Raw genomic sequence first — 20290 nt, 5'->3', positions numbered from 1 at the left:
TATCTGGTTTGAAATTTGAGAAAGAAAAGTGAAAATTTATAATGAAAATTTTTTGATTAATGAATTTATGATGAAGAATATTTTTTCTTTCCCTTATAGTTAATTACTGTGAAAACAGTACCTATGAGAATTTTACTTTTCACAGAATTCCAGTGGGAAGATATGGCTCTTCCTTGCAAACATGTGACAAGAACACTCCGAATGGTTTGTGCTTTTCCAAGCATCTCCTCTGTTTAGGCATATGAATTGCTATGCTGGGTCATACCTATCATCTCTCCAACTAGTGTTAGGTCCCTAGAAGAGGCATCAAGGAAGATTTTGTGGAAGGGTTTGGCTCCATTTCGTGATGCCAATGTTCAAAGTTTTGGGTGTTACATCACATAATTCCAGTTTTCCTAAAAACTGAAATATAGATCAGTAGTAAATTCCTTTTAATTCTTCAATAGATTTATTCTTGCAGCCTCCTCCATCTCCTGGAGTTTGATCAGGTTAAGATCTGCTGTTACATAATTTATCTCAATTTTAAAGACTGGGTAGACTGTAGGTTTACACTGTATCTATTTTGAGACTTCATATTTCTAGGTAGAATTGCAGTTAAGTCTCTTCACAGTTAGGAGTCCTTCACTTCTTTGATCATTTTAGTTTTCCATCTTGGAACATTTTCTAGCTTCATCACACCTTTCCTGAAGCGTGACAACCTTGCTTGCACAGAGGCTTTCCAAGAATAAAGGAGCAAATGATATTTTCTATTTCTAATATGCTCCCTGATGATATCTAGGATTTTGACGACATATACGATTTTAATGCCAGATCGGGTAATATCTTCTAAGAGTAGCCCTTTAAATTCATAGACCCCTTTCCTGACAGCTTAGAGCCCATTATCCCATATGATTTTCCCTAAACGTTTTAACAGTCCTTGGTTTGCATTGATTTTCATCTGACCAATTCTCCTGCCTCTCACACCTTTCTGCAGGTTATCATCCACTTCCTGCAGAACCGGATATCTCAGTAACTAATTCTAGATGTTTATGCAAGTGTTTGATAGTGAATAATGAACCTGGGAAAATTTTTCACATTTTATTTAGATATTTATTTCTATGTGTGTCAAGGGCTCTTTGAAACACTAAATAAATTGTATGCACTGTTCCTTCCTATGTCCTTCTTTGCCTTATTTATTCTAAGAAATTATTTAGACCAGCGTTCCATTTGCCAAATCTAAATTGCCTCTGCCCACATATATCATGCTTACTCAAGTATTCATGATTCTACTCTTTACATAGTCCTTTCCAGCTTCTTGATTAAAAGCTCAGAGGTAAAAGAAGAGCTTCAACTGTATTGGTACTTACTTCCTGTGGTATGTCCATAGATACTTACCATCATAATTTATTTTTTATAGTATTTGTTTTTTAAAATTTATTTATTTATTTATTTTTGGCTGCCTTGGGTCTTCCTTGCTGTGTGCAGGCTTTCTTTAGTTGTGGTGAGCGGGGGCTACTCTTTGTTGCACTGCGCGTGCTTCTCATTGCGGTGGCTTCTCTTGTTGCAGAGCACAGACTCTAGGTGCATGGGCTTCAGTAGTTGTGGCACACGGGCTCAGTAGTTGTGGCTTGCAGGCTCTAGAGCGCAGGCTCAGTAGTTGTGGCGCATGGACTTAGTTGCTCCGAGGCATGTGGGATCTTCCTGGACCAGGGCTCGAACCTGTATCCCCTGCATTGGCAGGCGGATTCTTTTTTTTTTTTTTTTAAAAGAAGATATTGGGGGGTAGGAATTAATTAATTAATTAATTAATTTTTGCTGTGTTGGGTCTTCGTTTCTGTGCAAGGGTTTTCTCTAGTTGTGGCAAGCGGGGGCCACTCTTCATCATGGTGCGCGGGCCTCTCACTATCGTGGCCTCTTTTGTTGCGGAGCACAGGCTCCAGACGCACAGGCTCAGTAGTTGTGGCTCACAGGCCTTGTTGCTCCACAGCATGTGGGATCCTCCCAGACCAGGGCTCGAACCTGTGTCCCCTGAATTAGCAGGCAGATTCTCAACCACTGCGCCACCAGGGAAGCCCAGGCGGATTCTTAACCACTGCACCACCAGGGAAGTCCTACCGTCATAATTTTTATATGTTTTTTGTGTCTTAAATATTTCTTTATAATTTACAAAACAGATACGGCTACAAAAAATAACTGTGCTGTTGAATCAGGAAGCATAAAAATGTCAGTAATATAGCCATCAAGGGACATCATACTTGCTTGAAAGATATTACTTTTTTTGGGACAAGAGAATCACATCTTTCATTTGGTTATGTATTTTTCTTTTCTGAGTAACTATTATGGTTTTTTGTTTTTTTGTGGTTTTTTTTTGCGGTACGCGGGCCTCTCACTGCTGTGGCCTCTCCCGCTGCGGAGCACAGGCTCCGGACGCGCAGGCTCAGCGGCCATGGCTCACGGGCCCAGCCGCTCCACGGCATGTGGGATCTTCCCGGACTGGGGCACGAACCCGCGTCCCCTGCATCGGCAGGCGGACTTTCAACCACTGTGCCACCAGGGAAGCCCTACATACTCTTTTAATTTATAACTTGTTTTTGTCACTTTAATACTTTGTAAACATCTTTTTAATATAAATACTTATGCATCTACATCATAAATTTTAGATAACTGCATGATATGAGTCAGCTATCATTTAAGCAGTTCTCTGCTGCTGGACATTTAGATAGCTTCAAGTCTTTTGGTATTTCATTCTTGTACATAATCTTTGTTCGCATGACCTATTATTTCCTTAGGAGAAATTCCTAGTAGTTCTCAGTTCTCTAATATTATAACCAGTACCTATTTAGTGTTGAGTCCTCAAAGTAGAAAAAGTGCAAATGCCTGAAACAGAACATTGACAAGATTATAATTCTGAGAGATGATGGTAGAGGTGTTATAAACAATTGAACTGGTGTATTTTATGGCTTCAGATTTCTCTAGGAGTCTGGATCCTTCTCACTGGGAGTGTGAACACTCCCATTTTTCTTGAAGTTGGTCCAGAGTCTATGTTCAGTGAACTCCCTTCAGAGCTGGAGGTTCTGTGTTTGCAGTCTTGCTGGAGGCAAAGGAGAGGAGTGGATGTTTTTGCTGAGAAGGCTGAGGAAAGAGCCATTGTGGGATTTGGCTGAGAAAGTCACAGATCATGAGATAGATGAAAACACTGTCCCATTAATAAACAGTTATGAATTTTACTGGCTTAAGGCATGGAGAAAAAAGAAAACAATTATGTGTGATTTATGTGTAAAGTCCAAATGGCATAGAAGAAGGTGTTTAGAGGATAAATAAAAAGTTTCAATATAGGATGCGTTGAAATATGAAATGGTATAACCACACTCAGTCCTTCCTTCCTCCCACTCTGAATTTCTAGTCTACTTATTTATCTAATGATGGGCTATCAGTTTACCCTCTCCCAGGTGATCTTTTATGTAAACCCTTGTGGACTCAGGTCTTTATTCATGTAAATAAGGCTTTCGCCTCAATCTCGAGCCCTAAGATCGTGTCAGCAAGCTCTTAGCTCTCCTCAGGAGAACACTCTTGGTGAGCTGCCAACAGAGGTAATCTCTCTCTCTCTCCTCTCTCCCCTGGAAGGAAATTAGTTATTACTTGGGGCAACTCTTCCTTTCCAAACTCCATCCGCTGAACTGAGACCAATGTGCAAGGTCTCCTGATAGGCACCAGCCTAAATGGTAAATCTCACTCTGACTTTCCCCTTCTTTCATCTACAGTTTCCTTTCTGTGTCTCTAAGCTACCGAACTCCCCTTCTACACATATGGGGAGAAGTGGACAGGGTGAGAGTGAAACAGAGGAGAGTGACAGGGAGGAAAGAACTCACTCCAGCTTCATTCATCGCACGTTGTCACGGCAGAGTTCTCCAGCATCCTTCCATGCATTCTCTTGTTCTAAACTGGGAGGAGGCAGGGTGTTGAAGTGGGCCCAGCCAGGGCAGAGTCTCTGCTGGTAAAGGCATCTGACTCAATCAGTGAATCTAAGACCTTATTTCTCCATTTTGAACACTTGCTGTAAAGACTGATCCATAACCTTGAAACTTTGCTGTTACGTTCAAGCTCCTAGTTGTCCTTGTTTACCTAACTTTGGGAACATAAAACTGCTAATACTGACTACCTTGAACATTTCCATTGCACATTTCTGTTTGCATTTCTGTTCTAGCCAGCTTTCTTTGCTTACAAGGCAGCTGATCAAGTTATCTTAACCAAAAGAGAGCTACTGTAAAGAGGCATATGGAATCTCCTGGGAACCTAGGAACAGGATCATAATACAGCTGGGCCCTGTGGGTGCTGGACCAGGGGGATGGCAGGGCTTCCAAGGCAGCTTTGAAGCTCTCAGTAGAGCAGTTTTGGGTCTTCCCTGTGGGAGAATGTAATGGCAGTGGCTGTTGAAATCAGACGGTTCTGGATTCAAATCTTCGCATTGCTTTTTGGTAGCTACATGATTTAGTCCAAATTACTCCATATCTCTCCAAAGAGCCTCAGATTCTTCAGTGTAATATGGGAGTGATTTTGGGACTCGCTTCAGCAGGATTCTTGTAAGGCTCAAATGAGATAATGTATGTAAATCGCTAGCATAATACTGGACTTATCCATATTAAATCTTGGAAAAATAGGTTAGCAGCTGTGTTTATCATTAACATGACTCAGTAAACATGTATGTCTCATCTTTATTTATAGTTTCTGCTCTCTCATAATTTAACCCTTTCATGTTGGGGAAGTAAAATTAAAAACAAAATCTTCTCCCAACCCAGAAATCCTCTCCACAAAGGTAGTAGAGAAAGAAAACACTTTAATTATTGCACAGGCATTAAACCAGAATGTGACGAACATGACAGACAAACCCTTAATAGACTGGGAAGAAGAAGGGAATCTGACCTCTTTAGGTAGGCAAGCAGATACAACCTGTTACATACATGTTTTCAGATAAATAATAACTAGTCCTCAGTTAAGAGAACTCGACAGCACTATTTGCCACACACAGTTTATCCTAAGTTAACTGGGTAATTGAGGTGACCTTTTGTGTTAGCTAATTGACTTTATCCAGAGGAAGAACAAACCTTTCATATCTTTATGAAAGGAGGTAGTTTTGCAACTTGGAGCAAGGTGCCCACCCACCGAAGTTAGGCTACTACTCTCCCACAGAAACTGGGAGATAGGGGCACTAGCTAGCTCCCTCGATGTTTCCATTTCAAAGAGATGGTTCCCAGGTCCCTGAGAAAGACATTCCTAGGTCTTTGACAAAATGCCAATCTAGTTTTCAAAAGGATTTATTTACATTTCAAAGAGAAGAGAAAGTGCCTGCAAGTTTTCTAAAGTAAATGCTCAAAGAAAAAGGAGGGGAGGGAAATTTCTTCCCTTATTTTCCACAGGAAGAATTAAACCTCTCATTTTTAATTTGTATTTGTCCTTACAATGATATGCAATTCTCCCTCAGTATCCGTGGGGGATTGGTTCCAGGACCGTCCCCTCTCTTACCTCCCCGGCTCCCCACGGAAACCAAAATGCCCGGATGCTCAAGTCCCTTATATAAAATGGTGTAGTTGGCTATCCGTATCTGCGTGGGGTTCCACATTAGCAAATTCAACTAACCACGGAAACGAAACCCGCGGATACGGAGGGCTGACTCTAATGACCTCTCTGGTCCCCTTGAAAGCCAGGCTTTCTGATATAACTGCTGCACTAAATGGAAGATTCCTAGGGAAAAGAATCAGATTGCTTCTAGTTATTTGTACTAGGTTGATGGCCAGCCTCCTGATTGGGATCTCTGAGACATGCACCCACCTATCATCCAATCAGTTACGACAAGAGGAGGAAAGAATAATATGGAAGGAATAAAGGTCTTACAAGTGGCTGTGGCTAGGGCAGCCCTTTAAAAGCAGCAAACACCCCCATGTACCTGGCCCATTTTTCCCTTTAGCCTTCAAATGCCTGAAGGAGCTCCCCTTAGTATCGCCAGTGTTTCACAGGTACTGACCTTTTAGTGGGTGCTCAACAGACACTGTTGGTTGAATGAATGTATGAACTATGTTCTTAGCAGATTGAAGTTTTGTTAGGTACTCCTCCTGTCGAAAGCAGCTCTGGAGTATGATTGCTATTCATCAAGTGGGAAATGCATAGTGTGAATTGCTGAAAATTACAGAAAATGGTGTTATGAAAGGAAACTTTTGAAATAGAGAAGTTGACTTGAATGTTTCCATATGAATGACTATCACATTCTTTTTATGAAGTTTTTTAAATTATTTAAAAATTTATTCTTTTTAAAATCTCACTTGGGGAAGAAAAAAGATATATTAGTGTCAGGAATAAAGATTTAGAATAAAGAACAATTACATATTAATGAAATTCTTTCATTTCTGGGAAAACTAGATTGAACCAGTTATCTTAGATAGGGACATTTTGTTTTGTCAAGTACAGAAAGAGTGGAAATATTTTTTATAGGAAACAGGAAAAGAAACAGTCTTATGACTTACCTTTGGAGAGCACCAAATTAACAGATTCCCCCCACTCCCTCCCACCTTCCATCTAATCTATCTTTTAACTTATCCAAAGTAGAAAAGAACAGTGTGAAAACCTGCAAAGTTTAGTTAATAGCCGAGGCAATGAGCTCAGAGATCTGCTCTTCCATAATTCCATATGAACTGTCACCTCAGGAGTCGACACTTATAAGAGATGCTTTGGAACCCGAGGGGTTTGTGTGAGAGGAGAAAGTTGAATAAGTGGAAATTGAGTCTCAGCACTGGAGAAACAAGAATCAAATGCCTGGTCATTGGAGGGTGGTAGCGCCATCCTTTTATGAGAAGAGCAGGATAACAAAGACTGTTTCTACTGGGAAATCTGTCATTCTTGAATTCCAGCTTTCTGGCATCTGTGTCCAAGGTACATGTCAGTGGGAAGAGTCCACCAGAACTTTAAAAAAAGGTATATGTAACAAAGTAAGACTCTCGTAAAGAAAGTCAGATATTTTTAGGGAATTGTGCCAATATTGTGATCACATGAATTCTGTGGTCATTCCTTTCTACTGGAATGTGGGACACACACAACTGATTTTATGACAAATCTCCACAATATTATGTTGTTACATTTTATTTTATGCAGGCTTATTGAGCAAATTGAAACTTATTCCTTGTCTTTGGCCAACACGTCAGTGGTAGAACCTAATATAGCAATACAGTCTGTTAATTTCTCTTCAGAAGGCACTGTGGGATCTACAGGTGTTCTCTTCAGTGTGCTGAAAGGTGAGCTGTTTGTTTCAGGTTCTTGTAATAGCAGAGAGCATTCTGCTACCGATAATGCTCTATTCGTGAAAGTGTAGACTTTTATGAAATTCTGCTTTTTTTCCTTCTCATAGGAACTAGGGATTCTCTGGTTTCTGGTTCCACAGTTGTAAATGCAAGTGTGGACAAACTGAATCTGAATGAACAGGCTGAACTTCAGATCTTGCTCAACACCACGAAAAGCAGGTCTTAAATTATGTTACATGAAAAAATGCACTCCAATTCATGGAATTAATAACTTACATCCATTGAACGAGAAATAATGTTTACTGTTTCACACTGAATAATTTGTGTTTGAGTATGTTTGAGTTCTGACAAATTATGTTAATGTCAAGTCTACTATTCTAGGCCATAGAGATAATTTCTTTTTTTATTTTTTCCTCTCTTTCTTTGCAAAAACCCTTTGGAGGGTAGCAGAATTGAAATGCTCTGGCCATGGATGCAAATCTGTTTTCCAACAAAAATCTAGCTAAAGTGGTTCAGTTTTACATTTAAAAATACATTTAAAAAATACTCAGTCGTAAGCTTTGCCTGTGTTTACTAGTGGAATGGCACTCACAGGCTTAAATTCATCCTATAGACCTGACCTTGGGATATTTTATGTAATTGATGCAGTCATCATCTAGCAGTACCAATTTTCAGTTATCTCTACTAGTATGGTGCCCACCATGAGCTCCTTATCATCTTGCATGTGGCCCTTTAGAAATTCTTATGTCTATCTTGAAATGTTTGTACTTTTCTTTTTTTTTTCTTAATTTTTGTTGGAGTATAGTTGCTTTACAATGTTGCATTAGTTTCTGCTGTACAGCAAAATGAATCAGCTATACATATACATATATGCCCTCTTTTTTAGATTTCCTTCCCATTTAGGTCACCACAGTGCATTAAGTAGAGTTCCCTGTGCTATACAGTATGTTCTCATTAGTTGTCTATTTTATACATAATACCACTAGCGTATATGTGTCAATCCCAATCTCCCAATTCCTCCCACCCCCACTCTTTCCCCCGTGGTATCCATACATTGTACTTTTCAGAGTCTAAAAAAAAAATTGGTTAATTCAACTACAATAAGCAAACCAAACACACACATTTACTTTTATTCTCTCCCCAAATAAGAAAATCCAGTGCCGGAAAGTACATATTTTAGAAAGACTAAGTTCATGATTCTCACTGGTTATATAATTCTAATTGGCTAATTCTTTATTGGTTGTAGAAGTTGCAAATATCTTCTCTCCAGTCTATAGCTATCTTTTACTTGGTTTTTCATGTCTTTTGTCATACTCAAATTTTAATTTATAATGCAGTCCAATGTACCAATCTTTTTTCTGTAATTGGTACTTAAAAAAAATTCATTGCTCTACTAAAGTCATGCTAGTCTCCTATATTTTCTCCTGAATATTTTTAGTGTTTGTGCTTGTATTTAGGTATTCAGTACACCTTGAATTTATGTATTTAAAGGAAAATGTATATCCTTTAATAAATTCATTAGATAATAAAAGAAATTGTTAAAAAATAATCATTCAGATAAAGAGGCATAAAAATTAAAATAACTGTAAAGAAATCTAGAAGGAAGGAATTAATAAAAAGGGCAGAAATTAATAAAAACAGAAATTAACAAATGCTAGAGTTGATCAACAAAATAAAAATTTGATTCCATGAAAGACTAATGAAAAATATGCAAGCTTCTGACAAATTTGATCAAGAAAAGAGAGAATATAAATAAACATCAAGGAGGATTATGTCTAGAGATATGGAGATTCTTTTAAAATTATAAGATAGTGGTAAATATAATTTATTCTAGTGAATCTAATTATCTAGATGAAAAGATGATTTTCTAATAAATAACCAGAATACTGTAGAAATGAGGAGATGGGTGAGTAGGGAATTTCATGTTTTAAATCTATATACTTGGATGGATTTGGATTTTACATCAAGCATGTCACTCTTTTATAAAAATAAGATTAAAAAGAAGCCATACTACATTTTTAGGGTTAACTTTGTCACCTAGTATCCAGGAGGAACAATTTGGTGGGCTTAACGTGCCATGAAAACACCTCAGAAGCCAATGTCTTTATTTCCCAGATGAGGACAGAGCAAAGTGGCTGGCTGTGGAGGACATCTGGGGGGCTGTCAGGGCCTTGCCTGCCTATCTCTCAAAGCACAAGACTGATTAGGCTGGTCTCACCACCAGCGCTTTAGTTTTCCTTGTATATATAATATACATATATGTGTGTGTGTGTGTGTGTGTGTGTGTGTATACACACACACGTATATATATACACACACATGCAAATACACACACACAAGTTTTTCACTTGTGAAAGACAGCAGAGTTCACCCTCTGCTGTTTCCCTGATATGCACAACTTGAGCTCCAGTCTCTTAATACAGTGGTCCCTGCTCAGTCCTTCTGAATGGGAGACAGACCTCACAGAGCAATCCTCTAGGTACAGCTGTCCTGATGTTCACCCTCTGCTGTTTCTTGTTTGATGTCTTATCAGTGAGGGAAGCAACGTGGTCTTGAGCTACCTTCACATCGTGTTTACTCCGTCTCACTGCATAGAAAGTAAGAATGTTTACTTTATACATGATATCCTTCCAATTTTATTTTTCAGGTGGATTAGGCAGGAATTATGGTTTCCATTTAGAATATAAGGAATCTTATCTCAGGAAAAAAACTTAATGAGGGTGGAATAGCCAACCACAGATCATATATGTTAATTACGTACTGCAATTAAATAAAGGCAGCCAGCAAACCACGTTTTCTGTACTTTACCCAAGTATTAAGCAGTCATGCAGTTCAGTGATGGCATGGGACTTTGTTTCTTGCTTACCCTAGGGTTCATTTGTTAATTTTAGTGTCCTTTTCCCCCCTCACAGCTAATGCCAAGGCATGTGGCTTTGTAGTGTATCAAAACAACAAGCTTTTCCAATCAAAAACTTTTATAGCTAAATCACATTTTAATAAAAAAATTATCTCAAGCAAAACTGATGAAAATGTGGAAGATCAGAGCACTTCTGTTGAAATGTTTTTTAGTCCAAGGGTGAGTTTTCCTATTAACAGAAATAATTCAGCCCACTCTTGATTACAAAACCAGGGACAGTTTGGGCAAAAGAAATTCACAGAACAACTCTTTGAAAAATTCTTTGACAGTATTCACTTCAACTTCCCCCATCCATATTTTTGTAGACTAGCTAAACCCAAAATTAACTACTTTGAATTTTATATCCCTTTTCCTCTCCTCAATCTGTAATGAAGATGCTATGCTTTGTACATATCTAATTGGTTTCTCATATGCTTATCTTGGCCTATTTGATTTTTTCTACCCAATTAAGCATTTTGAAAAATCAGTTGCCATTGTCTGATCAATTCACAGTACAATGAAAAAGAATTCCAGCTTCATTCCTATGCCTGTGACTATTGGAATTTTTCCCTGAAGGATTGGGACACACATGGCTGTCACAAAGAAGGAGTCATTGATGGATTCTTGCGCTGCCGCTGCAACCATACTACTAACTTCGCGGTATTGATGGTAAGGGTGTACACGGTAATCTCCTTCCTGACAAGAATTTCCTTATATACGATTTTGGTATGTACTAACTGGAGATAATTTGGGGGGTTAGTTTACATAGACACTCAACTCAGATTAAATGGAAAAACAGGAGTTAGAGGACTAAAAATGGAAGTGCTGGTAAAGGCAAGTAGAATAGAGTTTTTTGCAATATAGTCTCCTGATAGATGAGTTCAGTACTGTGTATTTAATAATGAGAAGGGAGCCCATGTGCAAAAGAGGAGCTGACGGACTCCAGTCAACTAACTCACATATCAGAAGCATGAAGTTGCTACAGCCAGAGGTAAGGCTGTATAGCTGTGTGCTGAAGACAGGTTCAGTACATACATAGCTGTGGGTGGGCAGTTTGCATCAGTTACCCAAAGCTTTTTCCATTGTAATCATCTAAGTTACTAAGTTTATGCCAGAAGATATAAGAGGAAAAGCTCTTTAATTCAACTTGTCCCATAATACCTCCGTGTGTGCTGTTTCATTCCAGTGCTACCCCGTACAAGTAACTGGCAACAGCTCTGGTGTGCAGCTGTTTATACACCTCTGAGATTTCTTGGGCTGACCTTTTTAGGAAGACGGGCTTCTGTTTGTTTCATTTCCAGAAACCTATTATTCTGGTGAAAACAAAAATGTTTGTTTATATACTGGATGGAATGTTTTTATATGCAGTGGAATGGGGAGGGATGTAGAGTGTCTTACCCTTACTAAGGGCCTAGTAACACTATGACTCTTCCAAAGAGAAGCAGATGTTTTAATTTTCTAGTAGCTAAGATGTACCCGTATTTGAGAAGCCAATGGAGATCCAGAACGTACTGGTACAACATAGAATATCAAATTATAGAGCCTTGTTTTTAACATATTTTTGAGATAACTATCGTTTTCTTATTTTATTTACCAAATATTTAAAAATTGATTTTGACTATTTATTTTATAACTTGCATTATAGAGAGATCTGCTTTCTCAATCAGAAATGTAAAGATAAAATTTTACCTTTTTTGATATCTTAAGATCATTAGTATTATTGAATAGCTGTGTAAAGCTCAGATTGCTTTGTATATTAAATGATACAGACTATACTGTCATAGTTATTTTTCTCCTTTTTTTAAGTCAGACTTTCAGCTATTCTTACTAATATCTGAATCTGCCTCAATGCCCACCTACTCATGTTTGTAATTAGTTTTGGGTTGCAAAATTAAAAAAAAAAGCTGATTAGAATTGTATGTAAAGTTTAAGAGCAGATAGGCTCTGAGTGTATAGATGATTTCTAAGATCTGAAGATATATGTATTCTCTGATTCTTTGTCATCTACTTAGTATACTGCAGATAGGAAGTAATGTGAAATTTTTGTTTTGTTATTATTATTTTTTTTTTGCGGTACGCGGGCCTCTCACTCTTGTGGCCTCTCCCGTTGTGGAGCACAGGCTCCGGACGCGCAGGCTCAGCGGCCATGGCTCACGGGCCCAGCCGCTCCGCGGCATGTGGGTTTTTCCCGGACCGGGGCACGAACCCGTGTCCCCTGCATTGGCAGGTGGACTCTCAGCCACTGTGCCACCAGGGAAGCCCTGTTTTATTATTTTTTAAAACAAAGTTTATTTTATTTTTATTTTTTCCCTACTAAAGCAATACATACTCATTGCATACAGAGTGAGTCTGCTTACTCAACAGAAATATACTGACATGGAAAAATGTGTATGATATCTTAAAATAGCAGTTTGAAAATAATTTGATTATGTTAACAAACCCCTGTTTATTTGTGCAAAGAGACATAGATAATATTTGTAAGCACCTATAAAAAGGTCATCTCTGGAGAAGAGTAGGATTTCAAGAGGTAGGGTATGATGTGGGGTAGAGGCAGTAAAGAGGAACGTGTGCTTTTTAAAATTATGTTTCTATACTATTTTCATGTTTTATAAATAAGCATTTTCAGCTTTTCTAATTTTAACAATTTGAAAAATTAGAAAGTACAGACAAGCAAAAATAATTATGTATATATATCCTATCCACCCAGTGACCGCCATTATTACCTCTCCAGATTTCTAAGAGTACGTACTCATGTGGAATATATTTTTCTATGACTACATACTAAAAAGCTGGGGTAGATATAGATATACTACATAAAAATTATACCCCATTTTCCAAAGAAAAATGAACAGGATCATTTGAATATCTTTCCATGTCCATAAAAATATTTCTGCAACTTTATTTTTAGTACATTAGCTTAGATATGCATATTTTCCCTTGGATTATAGTTACACATAAAAATAATTTAATGGGTAAATAAAGCAACTCTAGCCAATTTACATCTAACACAAACAACTTTGATTTTAGACATTGAGGAATAGTATATATGTCTTCCCTAACTGAATTAGTTAGGTAACTGTTCTTAAGCCTCTATTTCATGTAAACTGCTTAGAGATAAGGGGTTGATTTGTTTCCTTTAAAAATATCACAGCTTTATATAAAAAAAGACATATCTGGCTATTTTGATCAATATATCTGATTGCTTTAATCAGTGTATCTCTTTATGATGTTGACTTTCATAGATATTTCAGAATGGTTATTTAAAAATAATGAGTCAACTTACTTTCCAGAGTTTCAAAAAGGAATATAAATATCCTGAATCACTAGATGTATTTTCCACATTTGGATGTGCACTGTCCATTGCTGCTCTGGCTCTCACAATTATATTACTGGTCAGCACCAGGTAACCTGAAGGGAAGAAGGCTCTTCTCATGAGAGAAATTGCTATCCTGATATCATTTCCTTTTAGCATATTCCCATTAGAATACAGTCTCTTGGAACTGGAAAGAAAATCAGATTTAGTTCAACATACTCATTTTACAAGATACTCAGTCCTGGAGAGACTGAGACATACACACAAATAAATGTATACTTACAAACTGTGGTAAGTGCCTTGAAGGAAAATTACATACCATGTAATTACAAGTTTGTCACATAAAATTAATGTGGTCCCATAGTTCATCAATGCCACAGTTCCTTAGTGTTGAATAGAAGCATACTGCCAATCTGTATTGGCAAAGAGAGAAATGTTGCTAATCAGCAAGTTTTTGAGGATAAAAGTAAATTTTAAACTGTATTAAGGTTTCAAATGGTAAAACTTTTAAAAAAGATTTTGAGAGAGGACCTTCAAGATGGCGGAGGAGTGAGAGGTGGAGATAACCTTCCTCCCCCCAAATACGTCAAAAATACATCTCCATGTGGAACAACTCCTACAGAACACCTACTGAATGCTGGCAGAAGACCTCAGACTTCCCAAAGGCAAGAAACTCCCCCATGTATCTGGGTAGGGCAAAGGAAAAATGAAAAAACAGAGACAAAAGAATAGAGATGGGACCTGCACCTCTGGGAGGGAACTGTGAAGGAGGAAAGGTTTCCACACACTAGGAAGCCCCTTGACTGGCAGAGACAGGGGGTGGGTGCGGGGGAAGCTTTGGAGCCACAGGGGAGAGCGCAGCAACGGGGATGCAGAGGGCAAAGCAGAGAGATTCCCGCACAGAGGATCGGTGCCGACCAGCACTCACCAGCCTGAGAGGCTTGTCTGGGGAAGATGGGGGCTGAGAGCTGAGGCTCCAGCTTCGGAAGTCAGATCCCAGGGAGAGGACTGGGGCTGGTTGGTGCACAGCCTGAAGGGGGCTAGTGCTCCACAGCTAGCCGGGAGGGAGTCCAGGAAAAAGTCTGGAACTGCTTAAGAGGCAAGAGACCATTGTTTCCGGGTGCGCGAGGAGAGGGGATTCAGAGCACCACCTAAATGAGCTCCAGAGACAGGCGTGTGCCATAGCTATCAGCGCGGGCACCAGCGACGGGCATGAAGCACCAAGGCTGCTGCTGCAGCCACCAAGAAGCCTGTGTGCAAGCACAGATCACTATTCACACCTCCCCTCCCGGGAGCCTGTGCAGCCCGCCACTGCCAGGGTCCCATGATCCAGGGACAACTTCCCCGGGAGAATACAGTGTGCCTCAGGCTGTTGCAACATCATGCTGCCCTCTGTCGCTGCAGGCTTGCCCCACATTCTGTACCCCTCCCTCCTCCTGGTCTAAGTTAGCCACAGCCCCCTAATCAACTGCTACTTTAACTCGGTCCTATCTCAGCAAAGAACAGACACCCTCAGGTGACCTACATGCACAGGCAGGGCCAAATCCAAAGCTGAACCCCAGGAGCTGTGCAAACAAAGAAGAGAAAGGGAAATCTCTCCCAGCAGCCTCAGGAACAGTGGATTAAATCTCCACAATCAACTTGATGTACCCTGCATCTGTGGAATACATGAATAGACAACGAATCATCCCAAAATTGAGGCGGTGGACATTGGGAGTAGCTGTAGACTTGGGGTTTGCTTTCTGCATCTAATTTGTTTCTGGTTTTATGTTTATCTTAGTTTAGTATTTAGAGCTTATTATCTTGGTAGATTTGTTTATTGATTTGGTTGCTCTCTTCCTTTATATATATATATATTTTTTTTCCTTTTTCTCTTTTTGTGTGTGTGTATGTGTATGCTTTTTTGTGTGATTTTGTCTGTATAGCTTTGCTTTTATCATTTGTCCTAGGGTTCTGTCCTTCATTTTTTAAAATTATTATTATACTTTTTAGCACTTGTTATTATTGGTGGATTTGTTTATTGGTTTCATTGCCCTCTCTTTCTTTTTTAAATTACTTTTTTATTTTAATAACTTTATTTTATTTATTTATATTTTTTCTTTTTATTTCTCCCTTTTCTTTTTTCTTAAATTTAGGATATAAAATTAACCATTTTATTTATTTTATTTATTTTTTTAGAAATTTATTTTATTTATTTATTTTTGGCTGCTTTGGTTCTTCATTGCTGTGCACTTCTTTGGCTACTCTTCGGTGTGGTGCGCGGGCTTCTCATTGCGGTGTCTTCTATTGTTGAGGAGCGCGGGCTCTAGGCACATGGGCTCAGGAGTTGTGGTATGCAGGCTCAGTAGTTGTGGCTCATGGACTCAGTAGTTGTAGCTCATGGGCTCAGTAGTTGTGGCTTGTGGGCTCTAGAGCACAGGCTCAGTAGTTGTGGCACATGGGCTTAGTTGCTCTGCGGCATGTGGGATCTTCCAGGGCCAGTACTCGAACCTGTGTCCCCTGCATTGGCAGGTGGATTCTTAACCAGTGCGCCACCAGGGAAGCCCCTTATTTCTCCCTTTTCTTCTAAGCCGTGTAGCTGACAGGGTCTTGGTGCTCCAGCCAGGTGTCAGGCCTGAGCATCTGAGGTGGGAGAGCTGAGTTCAGGACATTGGACCACCAGAGACCTCCAGGCCGCTCCTAATACCAAATGGCGAAAGCTCTCCCAGAGATCTCCATCTCAGTGCTAAGACCCAGCTGCACTCAATGACCAGCAAGCTACAGTGCTTGACACCCCATACCAAACAGAAAGACAGGAACACAACCCCATCCATCAGCAAAGAGGCTGCCTAAAATCACAATAAGGTCACAGACACCCCACACAACACCACTGGACGTGGTCCTGCCCAGCAGAAAGGCAACATCTAGCCTCATCCACCAGAACACAGGCAGTGGTCCCCTCCACCAGGAAGCCTACAAAACCCACTGAACCAACCTCACCCACTGGGGGGGAAAAAGTGGGAACTATGAACATGCAGCCTGCGAAAAGGAGACGCCAAATGCAGTAAGTTAAGCAAAATGAGAAGGCAGAGAAATACACAGCAGATGAAGGAGCAAGGTAAAAACCCATCACCCCTAATAAATGAAGAGGAAATAGGCAGTCTACCTGAAAAAGAAGTCAGAGTAATGATAGTAAAGATGATACAAAATCTTGGAAATAGAATGGAGGAAATAAAAGAAACGTTTAACAAGGACCTAGAAGACCTAAGGAGCAAACAAACAATGATGAGCAACACAATAAATGAAACTAAAAATTCTCTAGAAGGAATCAATAGCAGAATAACTGGGGCAGAAGAACGGATAAGTGGCGTGGAAGATAAAATAGTGGAAATTACTACCACAGAGCAGAATAAAGAAAAAAGAATGAAAAGACTTGAGGACAGTCTCAGAGACCTCTGGGACAACATTAAATGTACCATCATTTGAATTATAGGGGTCCCAGAAGAAGAGAAAAAGAAAGGAACTGAGAAAACATTTGAAGAGATTATAGTTGAAAACTTCCCTAATATGGGAAAGGAAATAGTCAAGTCCAGGAAGCACAGAGAGTCCCATACAGTATAAATCCAATGAGAAACATGCCAAGACACACATTAATCAAACTATCAAAAATTAAATACAAAGAAAAAATATTAAAAGCAGCAAGGGAAAAGCACCAAATAACATACAATGGAATTCCCATAAGGTTAATAGCTGAATTCTCAGCAGAAACTCTGCAAGCCAGAAGGGAGTGGCAGGACATATTTAAAGTGATGAGAGGGAAAAACCTACAACCAAGATTCCTCTACCCAGCAAAGATCTCATTCAGATTCAAAGGAGAAATTAAAACCTTTAGAGACAAGCAAAAGTTAAGAGAATTCAGCACCACAAAACCAGCTTTACAACAAATGCTAAAGGAACTTCTCTAAGCAGGAAACAAAAGAGAAGGAAAAGACCTACAATAACAAACCCAAAACAATCAAGAAAATGGAAATAGGAACATACATATCGATAATTACCTTAAATGTAAATGGATTAAATGCTCCAACCAAAAGACATAGACTGGCTGAATGGATACAAGAACAAGACCTGTATATATGCTGTCTACAAGAGACCCACTTCAGACCTAGGGACACATACAGACTGAAAGTGAGGGGATGGAAAAAGAAATTCCATGCAAATGGAAATCAGAAGAAAGATGGAGTAGCAGTTCTCATATCAGGCAAAATAGACTTTAAAATAAAGACTATTACAAGAGAGAAAGAAGGACACTACAAAATGATCAAGGGATCAATCCAAGAAAAAGATGTAACAATTGTAAGTATATATGCACCCAACATAGGAGCACCTCAATACATAAGGCAAATGCTAACAGCCATAAAAGGGGAAATTGAAAATAACACAGTTATATTCAGGGATTTTAACACCCCACTTTCACCAATGGACAGATCATCCAAAATGAAAATATATAAGGAAACACAAGCTTTAAATAATACATTAAACAAGATGGACTTAATTGACATTTATAGGACATTCTATCCAAAAACAACAGAATACACATTTTTCTCAAGTGCTCATGGAACATTCTCCAGGATAGATCATATTTTGGGTCACAAATCCAGCCTTGGTAAATTTAAGAAAATTGAAATCGTATGAAGTATGTTTTCTGACCACAATGCTATGAGACTAGATATCAATTACAGGAAAATATCTGTAAAAAATACAAACACATGGAAGCTAAACAACACACTACTAAATAACCAAGAGATCACTGAAGAAATCCAAGAGGAAATCAAAAAATACCTAGAAACAAATGACAATGAAACACCACTCCCCAAAACCTATGGGATGCAGCAAAAGCAGTTCTAAGAGGGAAGTTTATAGCAATACAATGCTACCTCAAGAAACATCTTGGACTTCCCTACTGGCGCAGTGGTTAAGAATCTGCCTGCTGGTACAGGGGACGTGGGTTAGAGCCCTGGTCTGGGAGGATCCCACATACCGTGGGGGCAGCTAAGCCTGTGTGCCACAACTACTGAGCCTGCGCTCTAGAGCCCGCGAGCCACAACTACTGAGCCCGAGTGCCACAGCTGCCAAAGCCTGAATGCCTAGAGCTGATGCTCCACAACAAGAGAAGCCACCGCAATGAGAAGCCTGTGCACCGCAACAAAGAATAACCCCTGCTTGCCGCAACTAGAGATAGCCCGTGTGCAGCAATGAAGACCCAACATAGCCAAAAAAAAAGCAACAAGAAACATCTCAAAAAACACCTAACCTTACATCTAAAGCAAATAGAGAAATAAAAACAAAAAAATCCCAAAGTTAGCAGAAGGAAAGAAATCATAAAGATCAAATCATAAATAAATGAAAAAGAAATGAAGGAAATGATAGCGAAGATCAATAAAACTAAAAGCTGATTCTTTGAGAAGATAAACAAAATTGATAAACCATTAGCCAGGCTCATCAAGAAAAAGAGGGAGAGCACTCAAATCAATAAAATTAGAAATGAAAAAGGAGAAGTTACAACAGACACTGCAGAAATACAAAGCATCCTAAGAAACTACTACAAGCAACTCTATGCCAATAAAATGGACAACCTGGAAGAAATGGACAAATTCTTAGAAAAGCACAACCTTCTGAGACTGAACCAGGAAGAAACAGAAAATATAAACAGACCAATCACAAGCCCTGAAATTGAAACTGTGATTAAACATGTTCCAACAAACAAAAGCCCAGGATCAGATGGCTTCACAGGTGAATTCTATCAAACATTTAGAGAATAGCTAACACCTATCCTTCTCAAACTCTTCCAAAATATAGCAGAGAGAGGAACACTCCCAAACTCATTCTACGAGGCCGCCATCACTCTGATACCAAAACCAGACATAAGATGTCACAAAAGAAGAAAACTACTGGCCAATATCACTGATGAACATAGGTGCAAAAATCCTCAACAAAATACTAGCAAACAGAATCCAGCAGCACATTAAAAAGATTATACACCATGATCAAGTGGGGTTTATCCCAGGAATGCAAGGATTCTTCAATATACACAAATCAATCAATGTGATACACCATATCAACAGATTGAAGGAGAAAAACCAATTGATCGTCTCAATACATGCAGAAAAAGCTTTCAACAAAATTCAACACCCATTTACGATAAAAACCCTCCAGGTAGTAGACAGAGAGGGAACTTACCTCAACATAATAAAGGCCATATATGACAAACCCACAGCCAACATCATTCTCAATGGTGAAAAACTGAAACTATTTCCTCTAAGATGAGGAACAGGACAAAATTGCCCACTCACCATTATTATTCAACATCGTTTTGGAAGTTTTAGCCACAGCAATCAGAGAAGAAAAAGAAAAGGAATACAAATTGGAAAAGAAGTAAAACTGTCACTGTTTGCAGATGACATGATACTAAACATAGAGAATCCTAAAGAAGCTACCAGAAAACTACTAAAGCTAATCAATGAATTTGGTAAAGTAGCAGGATACAAAATTAATGCACAGAAATCTCTTGCATTCCCATACACTAATGATGAAAAATATGAAAGAGAAATTAAGGAAACACTCCCATTTACCATTGCAACAAAAAGAGTAAAATACATACGAATAAATCTACCTAAGGAGACAAAAGACCTGTATGCAGGAAACTTAAGACACTGATGAAAGAAATTAAAGATGATACGAACAGATGGAGAGATATACCATGTTCTTGGATTGGAAGAATCAACACTGTGAAAATGACTCTACTACCCAAAGCAATCTACAGATTCAACGCAATCCCTA

The 20290-nt window shown here is 39.0% G+C and overlaps 1 protein-coding gene across 1 annotated transcript in view; it reads left to right on the top strand.

The window, feature by feature from the left end:
• Positions 1-2322: 2322 nt before the first annotated feature.
• ADGRG7 (adhesion G protein-coupled receptor G7) overlaps positions 2323-20290 on the top strand; it is a 65442-nt gene continuing 47474 nt past the window's right edge. The window contains 5 exon segments of the mRNA XM_033433306.2: positions 2323-7259; positions 7373-7480; positions 10178-10341; positions 10675-10830; positions 13452-13564. Of these exon segments, the coding sequence (XP_033289197.1) occupies positions 7073-7259; positions 7373-7480; positions 10178-10341; positions 10675-10830; positions 13452-13564 (728 nt within the window). The 5' untranslated portion in view covers positions 2323-7072.

The sequence above is a fragment of the Orcinus orca genome, chromosome 5 (assembly GCF_937001465.1).
Source record: "Orcinus orca chromosome 5, mOrcOrc1.1, whole genome shotgun sequence".
NCBI classification, from domain to species: Eukaryota; Metazoa; Chordata; class Mammalia; order Artiodactyla; family Delphinidae; genus Orcinus; species Orcinus orca.
Note: the sequence above shows the minus strand (reverse complement) of the source record. Positions and strands in the feature narration are given on the sequence as shown.